Consider the following 25,593-nt stretch of genomic DNA (forward strand, 5'->3'; position numbering starts at 1 on the left):
TTTTTTCTACTCTGTAACAATAAAAAAAAAAAAATCTTGAGAAAAACAGTGTAATCTTGAGGACTACAGAAGGGAAACTCCCCTCCTTGCCACCGCCCTGTGCAAAAAACCAACTGAGCAGGTAATTACTGCAGTGTTAGAGGATAAAGAAAAGATATGTCATATGCTTCTCTTAAAAGAGAATTTGTACTTCTGTGAAAGCAGTTGATAGTTGAACCATTTCCTAGTTTTCTTTTGAATAATTAAAATCAGTTTGAGAGCCCAGTATTTGCGAAGTTTGAATGGCATTAGAGAGTCGCCAATTGGCATTGCTTGGTAGTTCTACTATTTGTTTCAGTTTTGAGTTGGGGAATATTTTTGTATTCTGGGAGAAGCTGTTCTAAAATATGTCATCCATTTCACATTTTCCCTTCTTAAGCTGGTATTTTTATGCAATACAAAAATAAATAAATAAAACACTTACTGGGGCTACAGGATGGTCATAATATCAGAAAATTGGCCGTTGGCCAAATTAACCAGGAAGTGGCAAGAATATAGCCAATTTTTTTTTCATTCTGAATTTAATATCTGGCTCATTTTTAAGCATAAATTTTGCGCTAAGTTGAGTTATTTTCATTCAGAAGAACCTGATACTATTTCGGCATTCTCTTTTTATAGACTACTCTGTTCTCCAAATGTTTGCTCTCTAATTATAACTCACTTTAATACCTGGATTAAAGAATTAGAAATCATACCAGAGGTGTATACTACCTTAGAAATGAATTTCATGCCTAAAGGAAAATTAATTTTGTGACTATTGTATAAAGATATTGTGCTTAGTTTTTATTAAAAGATATAAAAACTCCAAGTTGGAATAGGTCTGTGTATTATTATAGGTTACAGTCTGTATGACACCATAATAATTGAGCACATGATTCTGTTAAGTGGACATCATTGTATGCTATATCATCTATGCCATTAGATTTTGGTATTAATCTGATGATAGGAAGAGTGTCAGATCAGTGGTTTTTAAATTGTGGGGGAGGATCACATGGGGTCTATGGAGTTCCTCTCATGGATACCCAGGTTCGAATGATGGTATTGAGGGAGAGAGGGCTGGTTGGGTGTGCATAAGCCTGAATTTCGTCACTAGGGTTCTACATTGGGTTTGTCTAGAAAAAAATGATTTTTCTGGGTTGAAAAAATATTTGAAACCCATAGATGTAAGATTCTCCTTGTTGGCTAATATAATTTAGGGAGTGTGTGATCTAGGCATACAGAATCCCTTGTCAATATATTTGACTACGTTTTTCTTTGTTCATCCAGATATACAAACAGACACAATTAATATTTTAAGGTGCTGGAATTCTCAAGTCCACTTGTTCTTCACCTTTTGATAAAGGAGTTATCTTGGAGCTCATTTCTGGTTTTCAGAGTATTTTTACCTTAGAGTGTTTTTAACCATGAAGTTTTAATTTTTCTACCCTCTTTGTTGTCCACTTTTTTTTTTTTTTTTTTTTTTTTAGTGTTCATACTGGAGGCATATGAATGATTCTGGGACAAGGATTGAATCCAAGTGATAGCTACAACTTATACCGCAGCTGCAGTGATGCTGGATTCTTTTAACTCACAGTGCCAGGCTAGGGATCATATCCACATCTCTGCAGTGGCCCAAGCCACTGTAATTGGATTCTTAACGCACAGTGCCACAACTGGAACTCCCTTGTCCATTTTTCAAAGTAAAAGTAAAAGAATTTTTTAAAAGAAGAAGAAAACAGAGACTAGAAAAAAGAGCATTGGAAGAGAAAAAGAGATGTCTTTCAGCTATTTTCATCAACTGTTGCCCTTGAGTACTCGCGGGCCCTGTTCACCAGTAGCTTTCAAGACCTATGAAGTATAATACAGGTCTAGTCTAATAGTTGTTCGTGCTTATGAGAAATAGTTAAGGGAGATGACAGTTTCAACATACACATATATTTACACAGGTGCATACATGATTTGATTCTATATCTCTAAATATTTTTACAGTGATATGCTTAGGCCCCTACTTTGGTTCTGATACATTAAAATTAATATTAAAAAATAATAATCAGGAGTTCCTGTCATGGCATAGCGGAAACAAATCTGACTAGCATCCATGAGGACATAGGTTTAATCCCTGGCCTCACTCAGTGGGTTAAGGATCCAGCTTTGCTGTGAGCTATGGTGTAGGTCACAGATGCAGCTTGGATGTGGCATTGCTATGGCTGTGGCAGAGGCCAGCGGTTACAGCTCAGATTCGACTCCCAGCCTGGGAACTTCCATGTGCCGCAGTTGCTGTCCTAAAAAGACAAAAATAATAGTAATAATAATCAAAGAGAACTTTAAAGCCATGATGATGTGGATTGCAATCATTTTTATTTTAAATATTAAAAATATAGACTGAAGGGTTGACATTAAGCTAGTTGCACTGTTAAGAAGTCACGTAATTTAAATGATAGATGAGCTCACTCACAGTTCAAAAGCCTTTACCATCACTTGAAGCACTACAGGGTAGCTGTAAGGAACCGTTTTGAACTTATACCTTTGATTTTCCAGGTCTTTGTGTTAACTATCATTACATTAAATGTGTCTTAAGGTACATTTATCTGTAGGCCTATATTTCCAGACACACAAAATCTCATGTTCTTTTTAAAGTATGCTAATGTGTAATTAAAAGAACTGAACAAAATAGCAAGAAAAACCTACAGTTTGTCATTTTCATTAGGACATATATGTGAAAGATCCTGAAAAGAAGCACTGAGCAGAGCAATACTAGAAAGTTCCAGCTGATCTAGTAGCTGCCTTTATGTAAGACAATAGATCTTGTGAATATTCCTCTTTCTCTCCAGGCAGCTAGCTAGTCTGGTTAACCGAAATTGTTGAGTAATTGTTCTGTGGTTGAGAACAAAATGCTGAATTAAACTGTTCCCAGCACAATAATTGTGTGATTATAGCATTTATGTTGCTGGCCAAAGGAACAGTCATTAGGTTTGGAAGACTTACCAAAACCACAAGTACAAAAAAAATGCAAATCACATGTAAATTGCTGTTTAATACCTATAGTGGCTTAGAAATGGAACGAAATGTAGAGCACATTTCTAGTTACAAGAGATGAACCTGGAAATCTTGATTATACATTTAGTATAACACTGAAACTAGGAAGATGTTGAAAATGCATTTTCTGTGTGCTTTCCCCTTCCCCACACTGCTTTTATTCTCGGTCATGCTCTTATTTTGCGCACATCACCCTCTCCCCTTTCTTGCACTCCAAGTCCTACCTTTCTTAACCCCCTTTGTTAACATCATTTTTTTTTATTTGTTTTTGTTTTTTGTGGGTTTTTTTTTTGTCTTTTTAGGGCCACACCCACGGCAAATGAAGGTTCCCAGGCTAGGGATCTAATCGAAGCTGTTGCTGCTGGCCTACGCCACAGCCACAGCAATGCCAGATCTGAGCCGCGTCTGCAACCTACACCACAGCTCACAGCAACACCAGATCCTTAAGCCACTGAGCAAGGCCAGGGATCGAACCCGCAACCTCATGGTTCCTAGTCAGATTCATTTCCGCTGCGCCACGATGGGAACTCCCAGCTTCAATGTTTTTAACTGTTTGCCTCTCTGAAAATTTTTTTTCTTTTATTTTTCCCTACTCAAAATTATGCAGTGAAAAGAACTTAGGAACCAATGGGGTGTGGGGGCTAGTTCAGAGAAGGATTTAATAAGAAAACTGTCAGTGAATTCACACAAAATGTCAAATAAAAGCGAGTTGCTAATAAAATTGAAATACTGTTGTATCTTTTCATTCTGAGCTATTATGCTTTCTAGTGCTGATATATACATGTCCTGAAAAACTGGAGATTTTTCTCCTGTTATAGCATTCTTCCAGATCTTTCCATGGTGAAGATCATGTCTTGCTAACTACATGTGTAATGTTGAGAACCACATGTGAACTTTAGGAGTAGCAGAGATGTAAGATGTAAGCAGTGTTCGTTAAAACTAATAATTGAAAAAGTCATTTTGAAAAGTGAATGACCCAAGAAGAAGGAGTGATAGACATAGAACATTTTTCTAGATCAATTATGAACTTAGTTTAAAGATGTGAATAGATGATTTTATACAAGTTTTCAGGCTTCTGATACATTTCATGTCATTTAAAAAAATACACCATGAAATGTATTAAGGAATAATCCCACTGGCAGTGAGGACAATCACAAACAAAGCAGAATGATTAAAAGGCTAAAAATTCTGTTCTAGGCATCTCCCTCTTCTGCAATTAGAAATAAACTTAGCTTCAAGAATTATACCAAAATCAGGGCTTAGTTCTTCCCTTTATGCTTACATATCACATTGGAGAATTTGCTTCCTGTATAAATTTGTGTGAAAACTACCACAGTAATTATTTCAAATTACTCTTGGAGTTCCCGTTGGGGCTCAGCAGGTTAAGGACCCCTGAGGATGTGTGTCTCCATGAAGATGCGGGTTCGATCCCTGGACTCACTTAGTGGGTTAAGGGTCTGGTGATGCTGCTCAGATCCAGTATTGCTGTGGCTATGGTGTAGGCCCCAGCTGTGGCTCCAGTTTGACACCTGGCCTGGAACTTCCATATGCCATGGGTGTGGCTGTAAAAAGAAAAAAATAAAATAATTAAAACAAAATTTTTAAATTAGTCTTGATAAACTTTCATATTGATTCAAATATGATTTTAATGGACATCAAAATATGTGGTTATTGTTTTTACCTGTTATACATATTTCTGTTCTTTTGAAGCTTTTCGAGCTCAAGACATCAGTTTAAAAATGGGGATTTAGGAGTTCCCACTGTGGCGCAAGTGTATTAAGGATCTGGCATTGCTATGGCTTTGGTGTACGTCACAGCTGCAGCTGGGATTCCATCCCTGGTCCAGGAACTTCCATATGCCATGAGTGCAGCCAATAATAATAATAATATATATAGGAAAATTTTAAATATTTCAGTTTTATCAAAATCTATACTCTGCTTGTTAAATGGCACTTTATTTTGCAAGATTAGATCAGCTTTCACATTTTTTTTTACCGCTGATATTTTAATTTCTTAGATTTTCTTCAAATTTTTGAAAAACATGTTCATACATATCATGTATATATTTTTCAAATATGTATAATGTTTTTAGTTCTTTTCATTATTTCAATGAACAGAATATCTTTCAAAGAGCTTAAGAATACCTATTCAGAGTTTAGAAGCTTTGTGTGTGATGTTGACTTTTTTTAAAAACATAGTGGCTTTAAATGTATTCTTCTTAATTGTTTTCCCCAATAGCGCAGTCTTCAAACTGTACAGGTTTTGAATTGCTAACCACTACATGATATTAAGTAACCTCTAATTCCTGCCAACCACCCACACTTTAATTAGAACAAACCCAGCAATTTTAATGATCCCACTTGTCAATTGTAAAGCACATGTAGAGAATAAGGATCATATTCCAATAATCAAGTTTCATTTTTCATAGAAACAGAGTCAATTCCCAGGTAAATATTACAAGCTGTTCTGAAATATTCCTCATAAACCCAAAGCTAGACAAAACTACTCATTCAAAAAGAGAAATTGTTATTTTTGGAGTCCGTATTTAAAAACTAACATTTTCTCCTCCATCTAAAGCCAAATACTTTCATCATAATTTTGCATAGTACTAAATCTCTGAAATCTGGCTTAGTGTGTGGACAATTTTTATAAATGTCCTGTTTGTCTTGAAAGTGTTTGTATTTTGTTATTGTCAGGTGCAGAATTCTATATATATCCATTAGATTATGCTTTCTAATTGCATTGTCCAAATTACCTATATCTTTACTAATTTTTTGTTGACTTGAACTGTTAGTAGTTAAGAAATTTGTGCTAAAAGGGCCCACAATTACAAGGGTTTATTAATTTCTCCTTGCAGCTCTCTCAATTGTTGCTTCATAAAGTATGAGGCTCTTTTATTATATGCCTATAGTTTCAGAATTATTATATCTTCCTGATGAATTGAAATTGTTATTTCTGGAACTTCTGTATCTACAATAATCCTTTTTATGTTAAAGTCTACTTCAATACTATAAACTTTTTTGTTTACCTTTTTTGGTAAATACTAACCTGATATATCTTTTTTATTCATTTTCTTGTCATGATGATTTAAGTGTATCTCTTGTAAAGTAGATATAGCTAGATTTTCTTAAAAATTTAATTTGTTGGTCTTTTTTTTAACTTATGAATTTATTAGTCCAGTTACATTTGCTGTAATTAAAGAGTGTGATTTTATTCATGCTTTCTATTTGTACCACATTTTGTATGTATTTTTTTCTTTTTTTTTAACATACTAATCTTTAGTTTTCTCATATTATTTTCTCTTTATTGGTTTGGGCATTATCTACTCTTTTTTTTATGTGTTGTCTTTGATAATTTTACATGTCTACTTATGGTAAGAGGGTTTAAAATCAACAAATTTTGAATGGAGTTTCCTAGTGGCCTAGCAGTTAAGGATCTGGTATTGTCACTGCTGTGGCTTGAATCACTACTTGTGGTGTGAGTTTAATCCCTGATCCAGGTGTGGGTTACATGCCTGACCCAGGAACTTCTGCATGCTACAGGCATGGCCAAAATACAAAATCATAGAACTCCTAACTGAATTATTTCTCTCCTGTTTTAATTAAGTTATTGTTGTTGGATTTAGCTCTGTATGATAATTTGAATCCAAATATTGGACATTATTTTCCTTGAACAAAATTTTTACAAATTTACTCACAAATTCACTAATTTCTTCTTTTATCTTTCCATTCACTACCATTTAGAAGTCTGTTGTCAAACTGTCATTGGTTGATGGCTTCTACCTGGTTACTTTTAACATTTCTTTGTGCCTTTATTTTTCTGCAGTTGTATTACAGAAGTAATACAGAAGTATTAAGTGATATTTTCATTTTATTCTAAGTGTATATATTTCATTTGTGGCATCTGTGGCTCTGTATTTTTCAAATTCAGAAAAATTCTTAACCACTAATTTTTTTTAGAATAGTGGCTACCTCTATTTTTTTTTTTCCTGTTCAGTCCTAAAATTTCCACCAGGCATTTGTTAGACCATCTCATTCTAGCCTCCATACCACTACTCTTGCATATTTTCCATCTCCTTATCTTCCTGTGGACAGAAATCTAGCTAGTTTCTTTTTTCTTTTTTCTTCTTTTTTTCTGGTGCTGCACTTGTGGCATCGTCAAGTTCCTGGGCTAGGGATCAAATGAGAGCTACAGCTGCAGCCTACAGCACAGCCACAGCAACACTGGATCCAAGCCCCATCTGTATACCATAGCCTGTGATAACGGAATCCTTAACCCACTGATCAAGGCCAGGGATCAAACCCACATCCTCATGGATACTATGTCGAGTTCTAACCCACTGAGCCACAATAGGAGTCCTAGCTAGTTTCTTTAGATCTCTTTTCCAATTAATGACTTATTCCATCACCTGTATCTAGTTTACTGTCTATTCAATGAGTTTTTAAATTTCAGTTATTTTCATTTTTCAAAATCTATTCAATTTTTTTTTTTTTTGGTCTTTTAGGACCACATCCACGGCATATGGAGGTTCCCAGGCTAGGGGTCTAATCAGAGCTGTAGCCACCGCCTATGCCAGAGCCACAGCAAGGCCAGACCTCAGCCACGTATGCGATCTACACCACAGCTCACAGCAACACCGGATCCTTAACCCACTGAACGAGGCCAGGGATTGAACCTGCAACCTCATGGTTCCAGGTCGGATTCACTAACCACTCAGCCACGATGGGAACTCCTGTAACTAAGTTTTGTTCAGCCTTGTACTTAAGTGAACATTTTAGGCACATTATTTTTTTCTTTATGTGATAGTCCAATACTCAGATGCCTTTAAGTGTCTAAATCTGTCGCTTCTTGTTTCTGCTTTTGCATATGCTGGATTATTCTCCATGTATTTTTTGAATTTTTTATGTGAGTTTATATTTGGCTGAACTTAATCCATGGGAAACCAGAGTATCTACATCAGTAGTTCTTCTCTACTGAACTGAGGTATTCTGCCAGGCTCCAGAAGGCAGTACAAGCCAGAGACGACTTCTTTCTAATTTTGTAGCTTTGGTTTTCACTGACCATATAGGAAGTTTGATTTAAATTCCAGACTCAAGTGATGTAAGGTCTGTGGTTGAATAATGAAAGTATATTATTATCATTAGTATTTTATAGTAGTAGAATGTAAACTCCATGAAATCAGAGATTTTAGTTTTTTTTTTTTTTTTTTTTTTTCCACCATGGTCTTTCAAATACCTGGGAAAATGTCTGGTACTTTGTAGACACTCCTTAAATATTTGTCAAAGAATTGTCATCGTCATCAGTGGTTTTGCACCAAGCTGTTGTAGAAACATCCTAGTATGCTTGCCTTGACTGAAATATTTTCTTTTTAAATTCCTCTCTTACTAATGGCCTTTTCCCTTATTGGTTGTCCTCGGTTAGTGCAAAAGTCTGGAGTTTAGCTTTTTAGGGACTCAAGGCTACATCATCAATTCCATGCGCTGTTACCTAAGCCATCAAGTTAATCCTCATTCTCTCCACATACTTTCGATTCTCTATTTCTTCCTCTCTTCCATGTCCAACTTCCTCGGAGGCTCTGCATCAAAAATTTGTTGGTTATTATGTAACCAGGATCTACCTGTATTTTATCAGCAGGGATTTCTAGGGTATCTAATATTTAGTACTGTTTTATTATGCTTATTTATATTATTCATACTTCTTTTTTAAAAGTGCGGTTTTCAATAATTATTTTCAAGTTGTGTTACTCAAAGTTTTGTCATTTAAAATTTTTTCATGAAAGTATAATTTGTTTTGATGTGGTAAAATACATTTATAATTATTATATTATTTATTCAAATGACCGTAAAGCATAGTGCTTAAAATCCTAGTTTGTATTAGGCTGCCTGGATTTGAATTCTTTTTTTTTTTTTTTAATTTTATTTTTTGTCTTTTTGCTATTTCTTTGGGCCGCTCCCATGGCATATGGAGGTTCCCAGGCTAAGGGTCTAATTGGAGCTGTAGCTGCTGGCCTACACCACAGCCACAGCAATGTGGGATCCGAGCCACGTCTGTCTGCAACCTACACCACAGCTCACGGCTACGCCAGATCATTAACCCACTGAGCAAGGGCAGGGATCGAACCCGCAACCTCATGGTTCCTAGTCGGATTTGTTAACCACTGCGCCACAACGGGAACTCCCTGAATTCTTTTGCTTGCTAACTGACTGACTTGAGGCATATCTCAGTTTTCTCATCTGTAAAATAGGGATGATGGAAAAAATTCATCATGAGAAAATCTTAGGGAGTTAGAATATTTATTAATATTAAAAATATTCTGCCAAATAGTTTTGGTAAAAGGCAGGAAGATGGAAAGAATCCGTATAGTCAGTCCATGTTTTCCTTTTTTGACATTTTATTACATAAAAAGAGACATTGTTTAGTCACAAAATTTTAAAAATTTTAATAGCTTAAAGAAAAATTCTTTCTAATTAAGAAAGAGGTCTGTAGATTTCAAAAAATACCCATGGTACTGCGTCATTCATCTTTATTTAAATGATGTCATTATGTGTAGGCAAATTACAGTGCTTTTTTCTGGAAAGTATCAAGTAAATTTTCCAAGCATTAAATTTAGCCATGCTTACATAAATCATTGCAATAATGTAAAATTTCCAATTTTTGAATGTATTTTCAATGGTATATTATATAATAATCCTTCTTGACTAGAAGATTTTTAAACTTTTGATTATATAAATGGCACTGCATTCAATAGATTGTCCAGTTACAAAAATATTTCACATTTTCAGCTTAAGAAATATCCACCATGCCCTTTCTGGCAATTTCACACGTTTTATTTTCAGTGACAAATGTTCTAGTGAGTGGTTTAGTGTTAGGGTGTCCGAGCTATAGTAGAGTTAGAAAAGCATCTGAGTACTAAGTTCTAACAGCTACTGTATGGCAACATCCATTACTACTCAAAGAGCATGGATTTTTCACATCCTAAGGAAAGTTAACTAGGTACTAACTTGCCCCTCCTATGGTTGCATGTGGGATAGATATTCGAAATGTTACTTTTTGGTTTTGTTTGCAGGAACATTGCCTTAACATCTTTCCCCTGCATATATAACATTGTTCATTTCTGAGTGAGCATACTCTTTGCATGCTGCAAACAAACAAATGCCCATATACCAACCATTCACACCAATCTAGCACCTGCCAGCTAAACAATGAAATTATGCACTGGGAAAAGTTTGAACAAAATAATGTAAGCAGTATAACCACATTTATTTTATTATGCAATATAAGATTAAGGTATAGGGTTTATGCAGCTATTTACCATCTACTTGAATTTTTAGTCAAATGGTATGAGGAGTTTTTCTTTGTTCTTTATTTTTATTTTTTTAGTATATACAAGGTTATGTCTACAAATTAAGCTCAGTATTCTTTTTGTCTTTCGTCTTTTTTTAGGGCCACACCCACAACATATGGAGGTTCCTAGGCTAGGGATCAAATCAGAGCTGTAGCTGCCGGCCTACGCCATAGCCACAGCAACAGCAGATCTGAGCTGCATATGTGACCTACGCAACGCCAGATCCTTAACCCACTGAGCAGGGCCAGGGATTGAACCTATGTCCTCATGGATACTAGTTGGGTTCGTTAACCACTGAGCCACGACAGGGACTCCCAGGCTTGGTATTCTTTCTGTGCTTCCATTCCTTTAAGTCACAGTACTTTATATATTGCTGATTAATATAGAGAGGAAAAAGTTCAGGTGTATATAATGGCACACAGTGTCTCATATTCGAAATTATTTTCTAATCTTTTTAATGTGTGAATTTACACTTTTGTCATAAACAATACCTAACTGCAGTTGGGTTATTTCAGTAAGGATACCTCAGTATTCTTACTTCTCTTGTCTCCTGAGGAATAATGAAGTACACAATACCTAACTGTTGGCATTATTGATACCAAAACTAGGACCTGAGAAAGATGATAGACTGGGTGATAAATGATGGCATCAGTCATTTGCCATGTCTTGGGGTGGTACTTTGAAGAAAAATCTTGAATCCTGTAAGTGAAGTATAGCCCAGGATCTCTTGTATAAAAGGAATGCTTTAATAAACTAGTTGCTATTATAAGAAGAAACTAAAGCTAAAATATGAGTAGACTTTTGTACTAGTGAATAGCTTCTTAAATCATCAGTTCAAGTTGATGTATATTGAACATCTACTATGTGCTAGGCATAAAGCTGGGTACTGTGGACACCGATATGAGTGAGCTCTAACCTTGCCCTTCATGCAGCTTAGCCATGGAGATAGATATGAATAATTTCAATTTAATGGGAAGGAAGCATTGTTGAACACAGCCCATGCACTCTTACCTTAGGTTTTTAGCTTCTCCTCTTCCATTTGCCTGGAACACTTTTCCCCCAGATAACTGAGACAGTTATTGTCTCACTTCTTCCACTTTGTCATTTATGTCACCATATCATTTATTCCACATTTAAGCTTGTAGCTTCCATCCCAGGATTCCTTTTCCTCTGCTCTTGCTGTAATTTTTCCATAGTACTTGTCTGTCTTATTTATTACAATACTTCCAGAGCCGGTAACAGTACATAGCACAAAATAGGCATTCAGTAAGTGAATGAATATATTTTGCTTGGAGAGTTTGGTTAGTCTTCATAGGGGCAGTGATGCTTAAATTGAGGTTTGAGGAAAAAGTGGTTCTTGAGTCTAAGTCAGGTGAAGTTTTCAGCTATGCCTCCTACTCTCTAATTTGAGAAGAGGTCAAAGAATAAAATGTCTCTTGTCTGGAAAGAATCATATATCCAGTGTGGCAGCAGAAACATAGAAAAAACATACAAAGATAAGCAAGACATAGAAAATGTTAAAAGATTTCATAAACTAATGCTTGTTGCATAGAATAAGTACTAGTGGTATAAGATTTTTCAGCTAGAAATAAACTAACAAAGGTCAAAGTAATTGGTAATGATTTCAGGAAACTAGGAAGTAAATGTTAGTGCTGTATACTGAAAATCAAAGTGAAAGTTTTAAATTTTCTTTTCAAGCCTTCTTCAGGCAAATGTCCAAGAATTTTTGTCTACCAAAATAAGCAACAAAGACTCACATTTTAAGATCTTTAGGATGGAGTTTGTCGAGCAGCTAATATAGGGTAACAATTGCTGTGTTACTTCTTCTGTAATATGTTAGGCATTATGATGTTCTAGTACATCTCTATTTTTCTGAAAAAAATTCAGATTATTAAAGTAATATGTATACACATTGAAAATTTGAAAAACATTTTACTCAAGAAATTTAAAGCAAGATAAAATGTAATATAAAGATGAAAATTAAATTCAAAATATCTTTGCTATAAAAATCTTCTAAATAATAATAGAATTTTATCTTTTCAAGATAACTTAAATGTGATCCATTTTTACACTTATCAAATATACGGGAATTAATTTGGTCACGGTGTTTCTGTATTCTTTATATAAATCGATATTTTTATTTCAGAAAGTTATATCATGGTTTTATCATTTGTCAACAAGACTCAAAGAATTTAAGTCCTAGACTTATTGTTTTGGCTCGCTGTGTGATAATGTGTAGGTTTTCAAATTAGTTGTTTTTCTATCAGTTTTGCTCATTAATTAAAGTTGGAAATGACAACACCTGACCTACTGATCTCCAAGTGGCTGGGTAAAGTAGAAATGAACTAATGCATGTACAAGTGCTTTGTATAAATACAAACATTATTCTAATATAAGACACATTCAATCACATTTAATCCTGCTTCTGGCAGTAGTGAAGTTATATAGATTTTTAAGGTGATCTTTATTTTTTGCCTTGGTTATTTTTTAAAACTCAGAAATAGGTCACATTTACCTTTTAAGAGTATGTAGTTCAGTGGGTTTTAGTATCCTTCGCACAATGTTTTGTAACCATTATTATTATCTCATTTTAGAACATTTTCATCACCCTAAAAAGAAACCCTGTTCCCATTAGCAGTCACTCCTAATTCAGCCTTCTACACAAAATGGTATTTTTTGAGGCATAATATTTTAAAGAACTTAGTGTTGAACTGAAATTTATATTGCATGAGAAAGAATAACTAATAATCTATTTAGTCCATTGAGCAGAAAAATTAGTGACTTTTATTTGTAATCATGGACTCCTAAGAAATATAATTGAAAAAAATATTGTTTCATGTTGACCATTATATTTTATGTTGTGTTTAATTTGCATGTAAATGACAATTGACATAGCAATTCATGATACAAAATAAGATTGTATTGGTATTTGCAAATCCTGATTCTATCTATGTGAATAGAGAATCATGCATACTCCTAGGAACTAGGGTATTCTATTGTCAAAAACCAAGCTAAGTAATTCAGATAGTGACAGCTTTGAGGAAACTTAGAGTTGCATTATTAAGACTCCCATTTTATCAAGCAACAGCTATCAAGCTCTATAAAATATGACCTTTAAGAAATGGATGGATAATAACCTAATCCTAAATAATGCATCATTTTAGGTATTTTAATCATTGCCTTTTTAATTTCTTTTATTTGGCTCAAAATTGTCCTTGGCAAATAAAATAGCTGTGTTTTTCCCAGACTCTTCAACAATTGCTTTCTTAATTAACATATTTTACCACCCTTAAGTTACTGAGATTACCAACTTTTGAAAGAGGTTCCCTTCCCCGAATATACAGCAAATATACTTTAAATGTGTATTATTTACACACTTGTGTATTATATTTACAGTAAGTGTCATCATTTTGGTTATCATGAGTTTAATATATATTAAAATGATGCTTTCTAAGAACTTAATGCTTAAGTTTTGAAAATAAACAAAGGCTGCTATTAGACAGGAAGAATATTTAAGTCAAACCTGCATAGTATTAAGAATGAAATCCTATTGCCTTCAAGTGACAGAGATCTTAATTCAACATCATTTGAAAGTGGTTGTATCCTAGTAACAATGCCAACAATAAACACATCATGCAAAAGTAAAAATGTAATAGTGAAATGAGCCATTGAAAGGAAGAGTCAGTGACCATATAATATTTCAGTTTCTATTATATCTAGTAGCAATCTAGTTAAAAAGAAACGACAGTTGCCCTGAAGGAAATAAAGTGGAGGTATTATTGTAGTAGTAGTTTGGAAAGAAAATTGCACTGTGTCTTGACTGGATTATATCTCTATCCTTGCAAACTATCCCCACCTCTCTGTGGTGCTGCTTCTTGCCTTCTTTATACAAATTGAGTTTGTATCATCTAAACTCATAGGGCCCAGGGGCCCTTTGGTGACAGGGAGGAAAAGGAAAAGGGGAATTAGAAAAAGAAAATGTGACAGGCAGTTTTGAAAAGAAAAGCAATTTTCCTTGTAGGTCTCTTTCTAAATAGGAGTTCTTCGACGCAATATTTTGCTTCTGCAGAGCAGTCAGAATCAAGTGCATGCTTGTGCTATTTTGTGGGGCTTGGCACTGACAGGTTTTATTTAGGAGGGGTGGAGATATAGGGGGATCGGATGTAGGGAAGTTAGTATTTTGGCTGTATCAGCCCTGGAGGCAGAGTTAGCACTTGCATTGGGACAAAAGTATTTGTAGTCATCAGATAACTTTGCAGTCAGCTTCAATAGCATCACTCTTTTTTTTTTTCCCTACTTTTTTTTTTGGCAGCCAAGCTCTTAGTAGAACCATCTGTCTTTCTATTAGTATTTTTGAGGCCTGTTTTGAAGCCACTTTGCTTGGCAAAGTCATTTTCATCCTTGGAAACGATTTTTTAAAAAAGTTCTGTGGCTTTTTGCCGAAGAAGACTACTATGTAAAAAATCCACATGGCTGTTCATTTTTGTTCTAAAAGAATATGGCTACTTTGTCTTTGTCTTGAATCAAACGAAATTAGAGGTGATACAACTCCAATGTGACTGCTGGAAAGTGAGAGGTAAGGATTGCCATTTCAGCAGTGTTTTTATGTTCCTGCATCACTCAAAGAGATTTTCTTTAGTCTTCCTAGTAGATTAATTGGAAGACAAATTGACTCCTTTATTCTCAGTTTTAGTATAGCTTTTTGTTTGTTTGTTTTCTAAATACCATTGCATCGGGTAGGATAAACTTCACAAATCGACTTTCTATTACGTGAAATGAGAAAACACAGACCATTAGTGGTCATTGACGATCCCATGCCTCTTCTCGCTAATGGCAGAAAGTCAGCTTTGTTATCCTGGTAACTCCAGTTTGGGTGATTACATGCTGCCTACTGAAACCACTCTGGTAATCTCATTTGGATATTATATTTTCCATTTTCTCAAAAACTGCTGTATAGTATCGCTGTGTGCTTCTAAACAGCTGCTGTGCTCCCCACCGAAGGCTGAATTTCAGTGGTAGGTGAACAGATCCCTAAAGATGATGCGTACTGGAATCCTATGGTACTCATTGGGGCTCAACTCTTGAGGAACATTTGAAAAGTTTCTGATGTTACATTTTATTCGTAGTTGTGCTGACTTAAATCATACAGCTGCCTTTCATTTTTAACATTCGTATATGCAGTTTAAACAAGTCTCCTATCATCACTCCCTGGTTTTTGTGCTCCCACACAAACTGCTCCTCGGTATCTTTGAGTCCCTCTGGTTTTCTGACTCTTATCATAGTTTTCCCAGTCTAGTCATTCCTGCCAGGGCTTTCTTCCTGGGGTAAAGTCTAAAGCCCATTGTTCAAAAGCAGCTTTGGAAAAAGTGATTTTTTTTTTTTATCAGAGTATGGTTGATTGACAATGTTGTGTTTCAGGTGTACAGCAAAGTGATTCAGTTATACATATGCATACATCCATTCTTTTTTCTGATTCTTTTCCCATAGTTATTACAGAATATTGTGTAGAGTTCCTTGGGCTAAACAGCAGGTCCTTGTTGATTATCTGTTATATGTATAGTAGTGTTAAGTATGTTAATCTCAAACTCCTAATTTATCCTTCCTCTCCATGTTTCCCCTTTAATAACCAGAAGTTTTTGTTGGTGGTGGTGTTTCGATTTATAGTGTTGTATTAGTTTCAACACTATAGGTGTTGTATAGGTGTGCAGCACAGTGAATCACTTTTACATCTGCATATATTCATTTCAAAAGCAACTTGGATTTCTTCATAACCTATCCTTGCTGAAGTCTCCCTAACTCCCTTCCTTTCCCTGACTTGAATGCTGGAATTCATCTCTGATCCTTAACTGCAGTGACTAGAAGCTCAGGAAAATCACGGAAAAGGGAAGACTGACAGCATCATAATCATACGGTCTCTTCTAAGCCTGTAGCATTTTCCATCACTCTTTCTAATTGTCCATGGTCACCTTCTTTTTCATTTTTCATAGTAGCCATCCAAAACTTCCAGACCTTAGCTGAACTTCCTTCCTCAATCCCAGCATCTCTCATCTTCAGATATGACCTTGCCTTCATCATTGAGAAAATTTCTTCCCTCAGACCTGATTTTTCTTTACCTTTTCATTTCCCTACCTATAAAACTTAGAGGCTTATAGCCACTTATGTAGCGCCATTCCTCAAGGCCTGGAAGGTGACATGTCATTCCCAATCTCTGCCTTGCCTTTCAGCCTCCTCTGCATTTTTGGTCCACTTGTTAATTTCTCTCTTGCCTACATTTCAAATTATCCATTTCCATCTGCTCCTTCCATCCAGTAAATGTGCTGCTGCCTAACTCTGCTACTGAAGCGAAATCTATGCATCCCTGTGTAGCTGCAATCAGATGCCTCTCCTAATGTCCCACTCAACCTTCTCTGAAGAATAGTCTTCATTTGCTATCTCCTTTTTCTTGCCTATCATTCAGTTGTCAACATTTTGGAATATGCTTTAGACCTTCCATTGTAATGGATTTGGTGTCCTTAGATTCATCACTGTCTTCTAATTAACACTTCCGGAAGATACTATTTTTGTCTCTAAAAAACTCTGATGCATTTTTACTTTAAATCACTATTTCAATCTTGATATTCATTGGTTTTTGGGACACTGTATTCCTGTCTCACCTCTCTGTTCTTAGACTCCTCTTCCTCTGCCCTTTGTTGAATTATTCCTGTGACCCAGATAACTTTAAGCTCTCTTCTCTCTATCCTTCCAACCCTCTCCAGATTATCTAGGTCATTGTCATCAACAAATGACTCCCTGAACCATAGCCTCTAAAGATCTCCCCACAGGCTTCAGACTGGAGTTTCAGTTCACTAGTAAGATTATCTCCACTATTTAGGCATATGAAACACATCATGTCCAAAACCATATTTATTATCTTTCCATGAAGATTGTCACTACCCCGGTATGCTTTTTTGTTGTTGTTTTATACCAATATAGTGACATAAACTAGACACTTGAGGAGTTCTCTTGTGGTGCAGCAGGTTAAAGATCTGGTGTTGTCACTGTGGCTGCTTGAGTCACTGCTATGGCATGGGTTTGATGTCTGGCTGGGGAATGTCTACATGCCAGGGAAGCAGCCAAAAAATTTAAACACCTGGGAGTTATCATTTACTCAGTCCTCTTCTCCTTGTTTTATATCTATATCTACATCTATCTATATATGTGTGTGATAGTTTCTTTTGCATATTTGTTTTTTTAGGTACAGAGATTTCTCTTACACCCACACATGTATAACCTCCCCATCATCAACATCTATCTAGTCTCCACACTAAGCCTCTCAAACCTCTTCTACACATACCCACCAGAGGATTCTACCTAACTTACTTAAAATCCTGCAGTGGTTCTCCAGAGCCTGCAAGGGGAATCTCAAGTCTCTTACTCTGATACCTAGAGTGATTCAGGCACACTTCCTAATACTGGTTCTTGCTTACATTTTTTGCTTTTCGACACTGCTGGTAGTTTTCCCCTCACATGATACTTTTTTCTTGTCCCTGTTAATTTGATCATGTCTCCTTCCCTCGGATTAGAATTCTTTTCTCACACTCCTACCTCTTTTCCTGGCCTGGCTAACTCCCACTTATCCATTCACTACCTATCTCCCAGAGGCTTCCCTGGACTTCTTCTGGCTGTGTTAGTACTCTCTCATTTGTGCTTCCGTAGTATCCTATGCAAGTGTCTGTTGTTGAACTAATGGCAGTGCATTCTAGTTATCCATCCTTTTGCCCTACCAGGCTTAGAGCTCCCTAATGAGCAGGAGTTTTATGTGAATTCATCTTTGTATCCCCAGTTACTAAAAAAGTGTACATTCTAGTTAATAAAAATGTTGATTGAAAGAACAATAAACAGACCCAAGGGACTACAAACTAAATTAATAATCTTAAATACTTACTTAATATATTAGTTTCAGGGAACCACTGAAGGAATTTGCAATAGAATATTTACATAAAATATGAAACACTTAACTATGAATAATTGATAAGTAGTTCTTTTATAAATGTGATAATGTCATTGTGTTGGATTCATAAGATTTTAGAGGGCAAAATTACAATCTATCTATGTGGTAGAATTGTAAAAAGTGTTAAAACAACATTTCATCTGAAAGTTTAAAAAACATAGAAAGTAGCCTCTTAAATTTATTGTGAGTTTTTCTAACTTGTGAAAACATGCCCCCTATTAAAAAGACCAAAATTCTGTGACAAAAGTATTTTCTTGAAACTTAATTATAAATGTCACACATTTTAAACCTTAATTAGGAGCTTTAAGGAAATTTATCCATTAAGTAAAAGAAAATAAATGAAGTTAACAGTGAATAGGATTTGGAAATATTCAGAATTGGCAAACACATGAAAATGAATTACTGACCCTAAAACAAATTTGTTGTAAAATGTATCCAGGAAGTATTATACTGTTTTGATGTGATGCATCCTTTTCTCCCAAAGGTTGGCTAATTTTCAGCAGCAGCGGGGAACTGAAAATTAGTTAAGATATAGTAGTAATACAGTTGGCACTCATTATTTGCACTAGTTATATTTTGTAAAGTTTCCATGAACACTGAACTGGCAATTGTTCTTTAAGTTTTCTTGGTAGTTTTAAGTTTTTTTTGAAAATTTATTGCTATTGTATAGTTATTGCATTAACCATACAATAGCAAATTCCAGGTGTTCCTGGAAGAAATACAGAGTTAGGTTTCTGAGAGCCTTTGATCACACAATTTTCATCAGTTGATCAATACATGACCTTGTTTTATGTGTGCTTCTGTTTAAAGACACTTTATTAATATTTATTATTAATTCTACATGCATTTTAAATAGCAGAATCACCAAAATTTTTCACTACTTACACAAGTTTGTAAGTATGACAAAAGCACTAGTATAAGTAAATTTTGAGAGGGTACAAGTAAATTTTAGTGGTAGGCAAATTGGCAAATACAGAATCTACAAATAATGAGGATCAACTGTATTTGATATGCGTTTTTGGTTACATATATTAATTAAGCACACATTTGGTATCATTTATTTTACTTTTTACTTCATTCTGAATATTAGTACAGTGCTCTGGAGTCTGTCTGCTGATGTTCTAAAGAAAACATCATCATCAGGACTATGAAATTAGGCTCATTCTTAGTTTTAATTCTTCCTCTCCCTTGTAGGTTCTTCCCCAGCCCTACCCCGTCCTCTTCATTTTTTCCCAAGTGTTGGAAAAAAGTACCATATTAACTATTAGGAGATGTAGTTTCGCTGATAACTTTGCTCTCCTAAATGTGGAATCTTGAATAACTTATGTGGACAAGCTAAGTCTCATTTCTTTATCAGCACAATGATTGTGTTGTGCCAGATAATCTCTAGGATCTTTCTCAGCCTTAAAAGTGTTTTTCTGGAATGTGGATCTTGGGAAATTCAGACATTAAAAACAAATTATAATTCTAGGAGTTCCCGTCGTGGCGCAGCGGTTAACGAATCCGACTAGGAACTATGAGGTTGCGGGTTCGGTCCCTGCCCTTGCTCAGTGGGTTAACGATCCGGTGTTGCCGTGAGCTGTGGTGTAGGTCGCAGACACGGCTCGGATCCTGTGTTGCTGTGGCTCTGGCATAGGCCGGTGGCTACAGCTCTGATTGAACCCCTAGCCTGGGAACCTCCATATGCCGCCGGAGCGGCCCAAGAAATGGCAAAAAAACAAACAAACAAAAAAACACAAATTATAATTCTAAAGCAAAATGTTTTTCAATAACCATAAGACAAAAATTTAGAATACACATATTTTTTAAAGCCCCATAATTTATTAAAGCCCCTAAAAATTTTACCTGAAAAATTATTATAAATTATTAGAGTATAAAGGCTGAAACTGGTTAAACCTGGCTAAAAACTGTCACACACAAGCAGATAGTTTTACATACATGTAACAACCACTTAACCAATATAACAAGAAAATATTAACTTTACAATAACAATAAAATATTTTTAAAAAAATCTTAAAAATAAAAATACCAAGAAAACTTCAAGAAGTATATGAAGCAAAAGAAGATTTGGATAACTTACTTTTGGCCATAAGCCATTATGTTAATGAATTCAATGAGAAATTCTAGATACTAAAATTAATATGGAAAATAAATGTAAAAACAGCCAGGAAAGGAGTTCCCTTGTGGTGCAATGGCATTGTCACTGAAGCAGCCTGTGGTGAGGGTTCAGTCCCTGGCCCAGGAACTTCCACATGCCATAGGCACAGCCAAAAAAAAAAAAGCCACAAAATGTTTGCAAAAAAAAATAGTATTGATAAAGTACTAACATATTGCAAAGCTGAAATAAGTAAAACATCACGTTATTAGAACATGATAGGCAGGCATATCTGTCTGTTAGACATATCTAATAAATGTCCAATATTTCTATTCTTTATTCTTTATTTCTATTCTTTATTCTATTACTTTTCTATTTCTTCATGCATGCACAATTCCAAGAATCATGGATTTATCGTAATGAATGTGACCTTTTATCTATAGCTTAAAAATAGGAATACAAAGCAGCTGGTACTTTATGCCACCATTATTCTCCGGTGTAAGTAAAATCCTTTCTGGTGATTTCAGAACCTTGTTGTCCACAGGCCTTTTGTGGACATTTGGAGTTGGTACACAAAGATGTATTACAAAGACAGGACTATATAATACCTTCTTCTTTATTTATGAATTATCCATCCATGTAATAATTAAAGCTGCTGCTCTAAGCTCTAAAGTTACAATCATAAGTTACAACCTCTTTCCTAAATAGGCTTATAGGTCCTAAGAGAGAGTCCACTTTTACAAGTAACTATTATTCAATACAGTAAGTATTGTATTAGCTTTATGGGGTTAAAGAAGTGACCGTTCTTTCTGCCTGAAAATTGGCACTATAAGAAAGAAGTGCTTCACAGGCAAAGACATTATGTGGGTCTCAAAAGCCTTTGAAAAATAAGCAGAATGTTGCCAAGAAGAAAAGGAAAAGAAAAATTACTCAAAACAGAGGAGAAAATACTTTTGAGTGCATTCAAGCATGGAAAAACACTGAGTATGCAAGGAAATCTTCATGATCCACTGAGGCAAGAGTACTGGATATGGAAGGAGGGCAGCAGAAATGCCAGGAAAGAGGGACTAGGAACAAAATATGGGGAATCCTGAATACCATGGGGAGAGATTTGGTCATTATTCTCTAGGTAAAAGCCACCCGTCATAAAATTTCCACATATGAGATATGTGGAATACAGATACAAGGCTCATTTAGAAGGAATTCTTTGAGGAATATAGTTTAAAATCCTGTAGACACCAGACCTGTGATAGGCAGGGTCTCCTTTCAGCCACTTACTTGAAGGTCCTTAGGTCATGTCATGGCCATGGGCAAGTAATTTCTCTTTCTGTCCCAGTTACTTCTCTTATAAAGAAAGGGGAAGTCTTAATTACTCTTTAAGCTTTCCTCCAGCTCTTTTATTCAAGAATTTAAAATTTTCATGGAGTTCCCATTGTGGCTTAGTGGTTAATGAGCCCGAGGATGCGAGTTCCATCCCTGGACCTGCTTGGTGGGTTGGGGATCCAGCGTTGCTGTGATCTATGGTGTAGGTCACAGACGCGGCTCTGATCCAGCATTGTTGTGGCGTGGTGTAGGCCGGCACTGTGACTCTGGTTCGACCCCTAGCTTGGGAACCTCCCTATACCTTGGGTGCGGCCCTTAAAAAAAAGACAAAGAATTTAAAATTTTCAGTATTATGTATGAACATGAGAATTATCTTCAAGTAATGAAGAACTACCCATATATAAAATGATACCAGTTTAATTAGTTTTGTTTTAGGAAGTAGATTTAGTCCTAACAAGTGAGATTTACAGATTTTAGTTCAACCTAAGGGATGCTTTTTAAATCATTATATTAATGGCATGTGAAAAGACTTGTGGTGTGAAGTATTGATGCTTCATCACTGTCAAGGATATAACATAGGGAAATGATTGACCAGGTTAGACAGTGAACTTGATAACACCTTCCAATTATGGTATCTGGCATTCTGAATCTCTTATCTAAAGTAGTCCCAAGGCATAGCCTCACATCCAGGGTTCTAGCAAGCTTATGTGCTAGTATATTGAATTAAATAAGTTTTTCTCTTTTATCCTAAAATAAGGAGGGTGGGAAGCACGGAGCACCAAAACTTCTTCTCTTTGATTCGCTCTAATACGTTCAGCAGGTTCAAGGTCAGCTGCCGCCATTAATGATTCCTGTATTCCCTCCTGATCAACGGACACTGGCTGCAGCTGCCCAACAAGGATTCCTCCTTCCTCCAGGCTTCAGCTATAAGGCTGGATGTAGTAAGTACCCTTGATTTTTCATTTGGGAGTGGGTGGAGGGCATGGATTTAGACAGTTTAATATTCCTGCCACACCAAGAAATGAGATCATCCATGTAGCATTTTTATTTTAAAGAAGAAACACACAGAAAGTGTAGAAAAGGATTTATGTTGGTATTTAAGAGCTTAGGTTATTTCTATGCATCTGAAGCCAATATTTGCTTTTTATAATTGTTTCATAACCTTTTTTCCAGTGTATTCTTAAAATATGAATATAATTTTCAGGGTCAATGTATTTTTCCTTGGGTAAAAAGGAATACGCACTTTAATAGCTTTCCTCTGCCTTTAGGGTAAACCTAAGTATCCTAATGTGAATTAGTTGGTCTTCTATTATTGATCGCCTCCCTATATTTACAGCCTAATTTCTCACTGGTCTTCTTTTAGTTCTTAGACTAAACACCACTCTTGAATTGTCCATGTTCACTCTCCTTGTTTTTCTTCTTCCAGTTCAGATCAGTGAAAGCTGGCCTGACCTCCTTAGATCCCGTTCCCTATTCCTTTGGATCCTGCATATTTTCTCTTTCACTTTAATTGTAAACTCTATGAGGGCAAGTGCTAATTCTGTCTTTTTATTGTTTTATCTATACTTTTAGCATAATATTTAACTATTAAATGAATGAACGAATGAATGAGCATTCATTACAAAGAATACAAGGGCACTTTTACACTAAGTGATGGGTTATATCAAGATAACATTTTTTGTTGCTTATTAATTTGAGATGCCTGTGATTTTGTGACTTCTGACTTTTTTTTTTACCAAAATAAAAATTATACACTGTTAGTTTTGGAAACAGTCTAATATTTCATTTTCTGAAATTCAGATAGCCAAAATGCCAACTGTAATCTGTTAGTTAAAAATAGTAACCAGTTCCAAAGAGGGGCTAGACTGCTAAGCGCATTATCATCTAGAACATCATTACCATGGCGAGAAAACAGAGAAAACAAGCACATTGAAATATTTTCATTGCTCAAAGTAGAATAACATTGAAAATAGTCGTAGAAATGTTATCATTTTAGATATTTATATAGAATATTATTTTGTGAATTCTAGTAGATTTTGGTTCATTTATATGTTAATAAATCATTGCATTAGCATCTTGCTACGCTTCAGCATTTATTGCATTTGAGAAATTATCAAAAATTACTAGAAATCAGATCTGCTTCCTGTTAAATGATGTTTTGAATTTTCATATTTTAACATTTTTTCTGTCTTTAAACCTTTCCTTATATAATAATGAAGAAATTAATTTTTTAAATGCATAAAATCATTTGAGTGAGTAGATTTCAACTACGTAGCCTAGGTAAAAAGGAACTGAACTCAGGAGTATAAAAATTCATACTTATAGGTACTTTGCTCTTTGCAGTTTTTTAGCACCTGTGCTTTTGCACATTGTTCTCTTAACTTTGGTTTCCAGTGTTTTAAGATGGTATTCTCAGTCTGGATCCTTAATTTATTCATTTAATGTTATTTGTCACATAATTCTGTCTTTGTAAATTGATTCATCCAGAAACACCAATTCTTTTTATAATCAAGGACTGTATTTATATTATAAATATTTAAATTCCAAGAATAATTTAAATTTTAAATTCTTTTGGTACATTAATTTCTGGGTTTTTAATTTTTTTGTTTCCATTTACCTAAGTAATTACTATTCATATTAAACTCATGTTGCTGATGTGGTTTTGGTAGCCTTAGTTACAAAATGAAAAAAAAAAGGCACTTTTAAAAATCATCAGTTGCCTCAGACTGCACCTGCAATATATATGTACAAACTAGTTCTGTTTTCCAAAAAACAATTTCTTTTTTAAGAAAGTGTAGAAATAGATCCCATTAGTGAATATTGTGCTTCAGAGAAAACCGCACTGAGTATGAACAGTAGCCTAACTCTAGGCCTGGAAAAGGTCAAGAGCACCTCTATCTCACTCTCATTTGACAGAGTTGGAGAACTAAATTTGTTCAGTGTTAATGTAATGCGACATGGAGAAATTTTTCACTTCTTAAAGTTGTTCGTATATTAACCATTTAATACTCATACCCTCAGTGATTCAAGTTTTAAATGATACCACATCTTTTGTATCCTTGGAAATAAAATAGAATAAAGTCTTGACAGCTTCTGGCAAGCTGGCAGCTAGCATCATGCCAAACTCTGAAACTAAGAAGAAGCCCATAGCAGAAGAAAGTTACACCCTTGTTGACCCTCTGGGACTCTGAGTCCATTCAAGTGAGGAGCTGAGTGGAAGAAATAAATAGTCCAGTTTATTCCTGCGGGAACGAAACAAATCTCGCCATCTTCTCTCTTCGGTGTGACTTCCTATTTTACTACCCCATAAATTGTCAACCATATGTGACTTCTCTGTCATTTGTTTTAATTTGAGTGATATTACATAGTTCTCAATGAAAGAGGTACTGATAAATTCATGTTGATTTGAATTTCAAGTAAATATAAAATATATACATTTTTGGTATATACTCAAATCTTTTCATACATCCATGGAAGAAAGTATTGATGATAAATTTTTCTTACGCAGGAAAGTTAAAATGTTCTCAATGGGGAAGAAATAAAAGCACATGTTGGGTAACCTAACCACTGTAGATCCAATTAGTATCTCCTATTTTCAAAAAAGAAGCTCTTACTTAGAGATAAAGGTATTATCCCTTTAAGAAATATAATGGTAGAAATACGGTGTGGATTGGACACCTACAAAATATAGTTGCTGGAATTTCGTTAAACACTTTAAGAGTAAATTAATAGCATAGCTAGAGACTTCAGACCAAACTGGCTAGGTAGAAAAGAAGCTTTAGAGAA

The 25,593-nt window shown here is 35.2% G+C and overlaps 1 protein-coding gene across 17 annotated transcripts in view; it reads left to right on the forward strand.

Annotated features, from left to right (window-relative positions):
• The window catches only part of SOX5 (SRY-box transcription factor 5), a 999,607-nt gene that overhangs the window by 846,446 nt on the left and 127,568 nt on the right, over window positions 1-25,593 (forward strand). For 15 of the 17 annotated variants that reach the window (XM_047787389.1, XM_047787393.1, XM_047787388.1 and 12 more), the window contains one exon: window positions 22,625-22,748. In XM_047787389.1, the coding sequence (XP_047643345.1) occupies window positions 22,625-22,748 (124 nt within the window). The remainder of the gene's footprint in view (window positions 1-22,624; window positions 22,749-25,593) is intronic. The other 2 variants (XM_047787382.1, XM_047787399.1) reach the window with 1 other exon arrangement.

The sequence above is a fragment of the Phacochoerus africanus genome, chromosome 7 (assembly GCF_016906955.1).
Source record: "Phacochoerus africanus isolate WHEZ1 chromosome 7, ROS_Pafr_v1, whole genome shotgun sequence".
In the NCBI taxonomy this organism is placed as follows: Eukaryota; Metazoa; Chordata; class Mammalia; order Artiodactyla; family Suidae; genus Phacochoerus; species Phacochoerus africanus.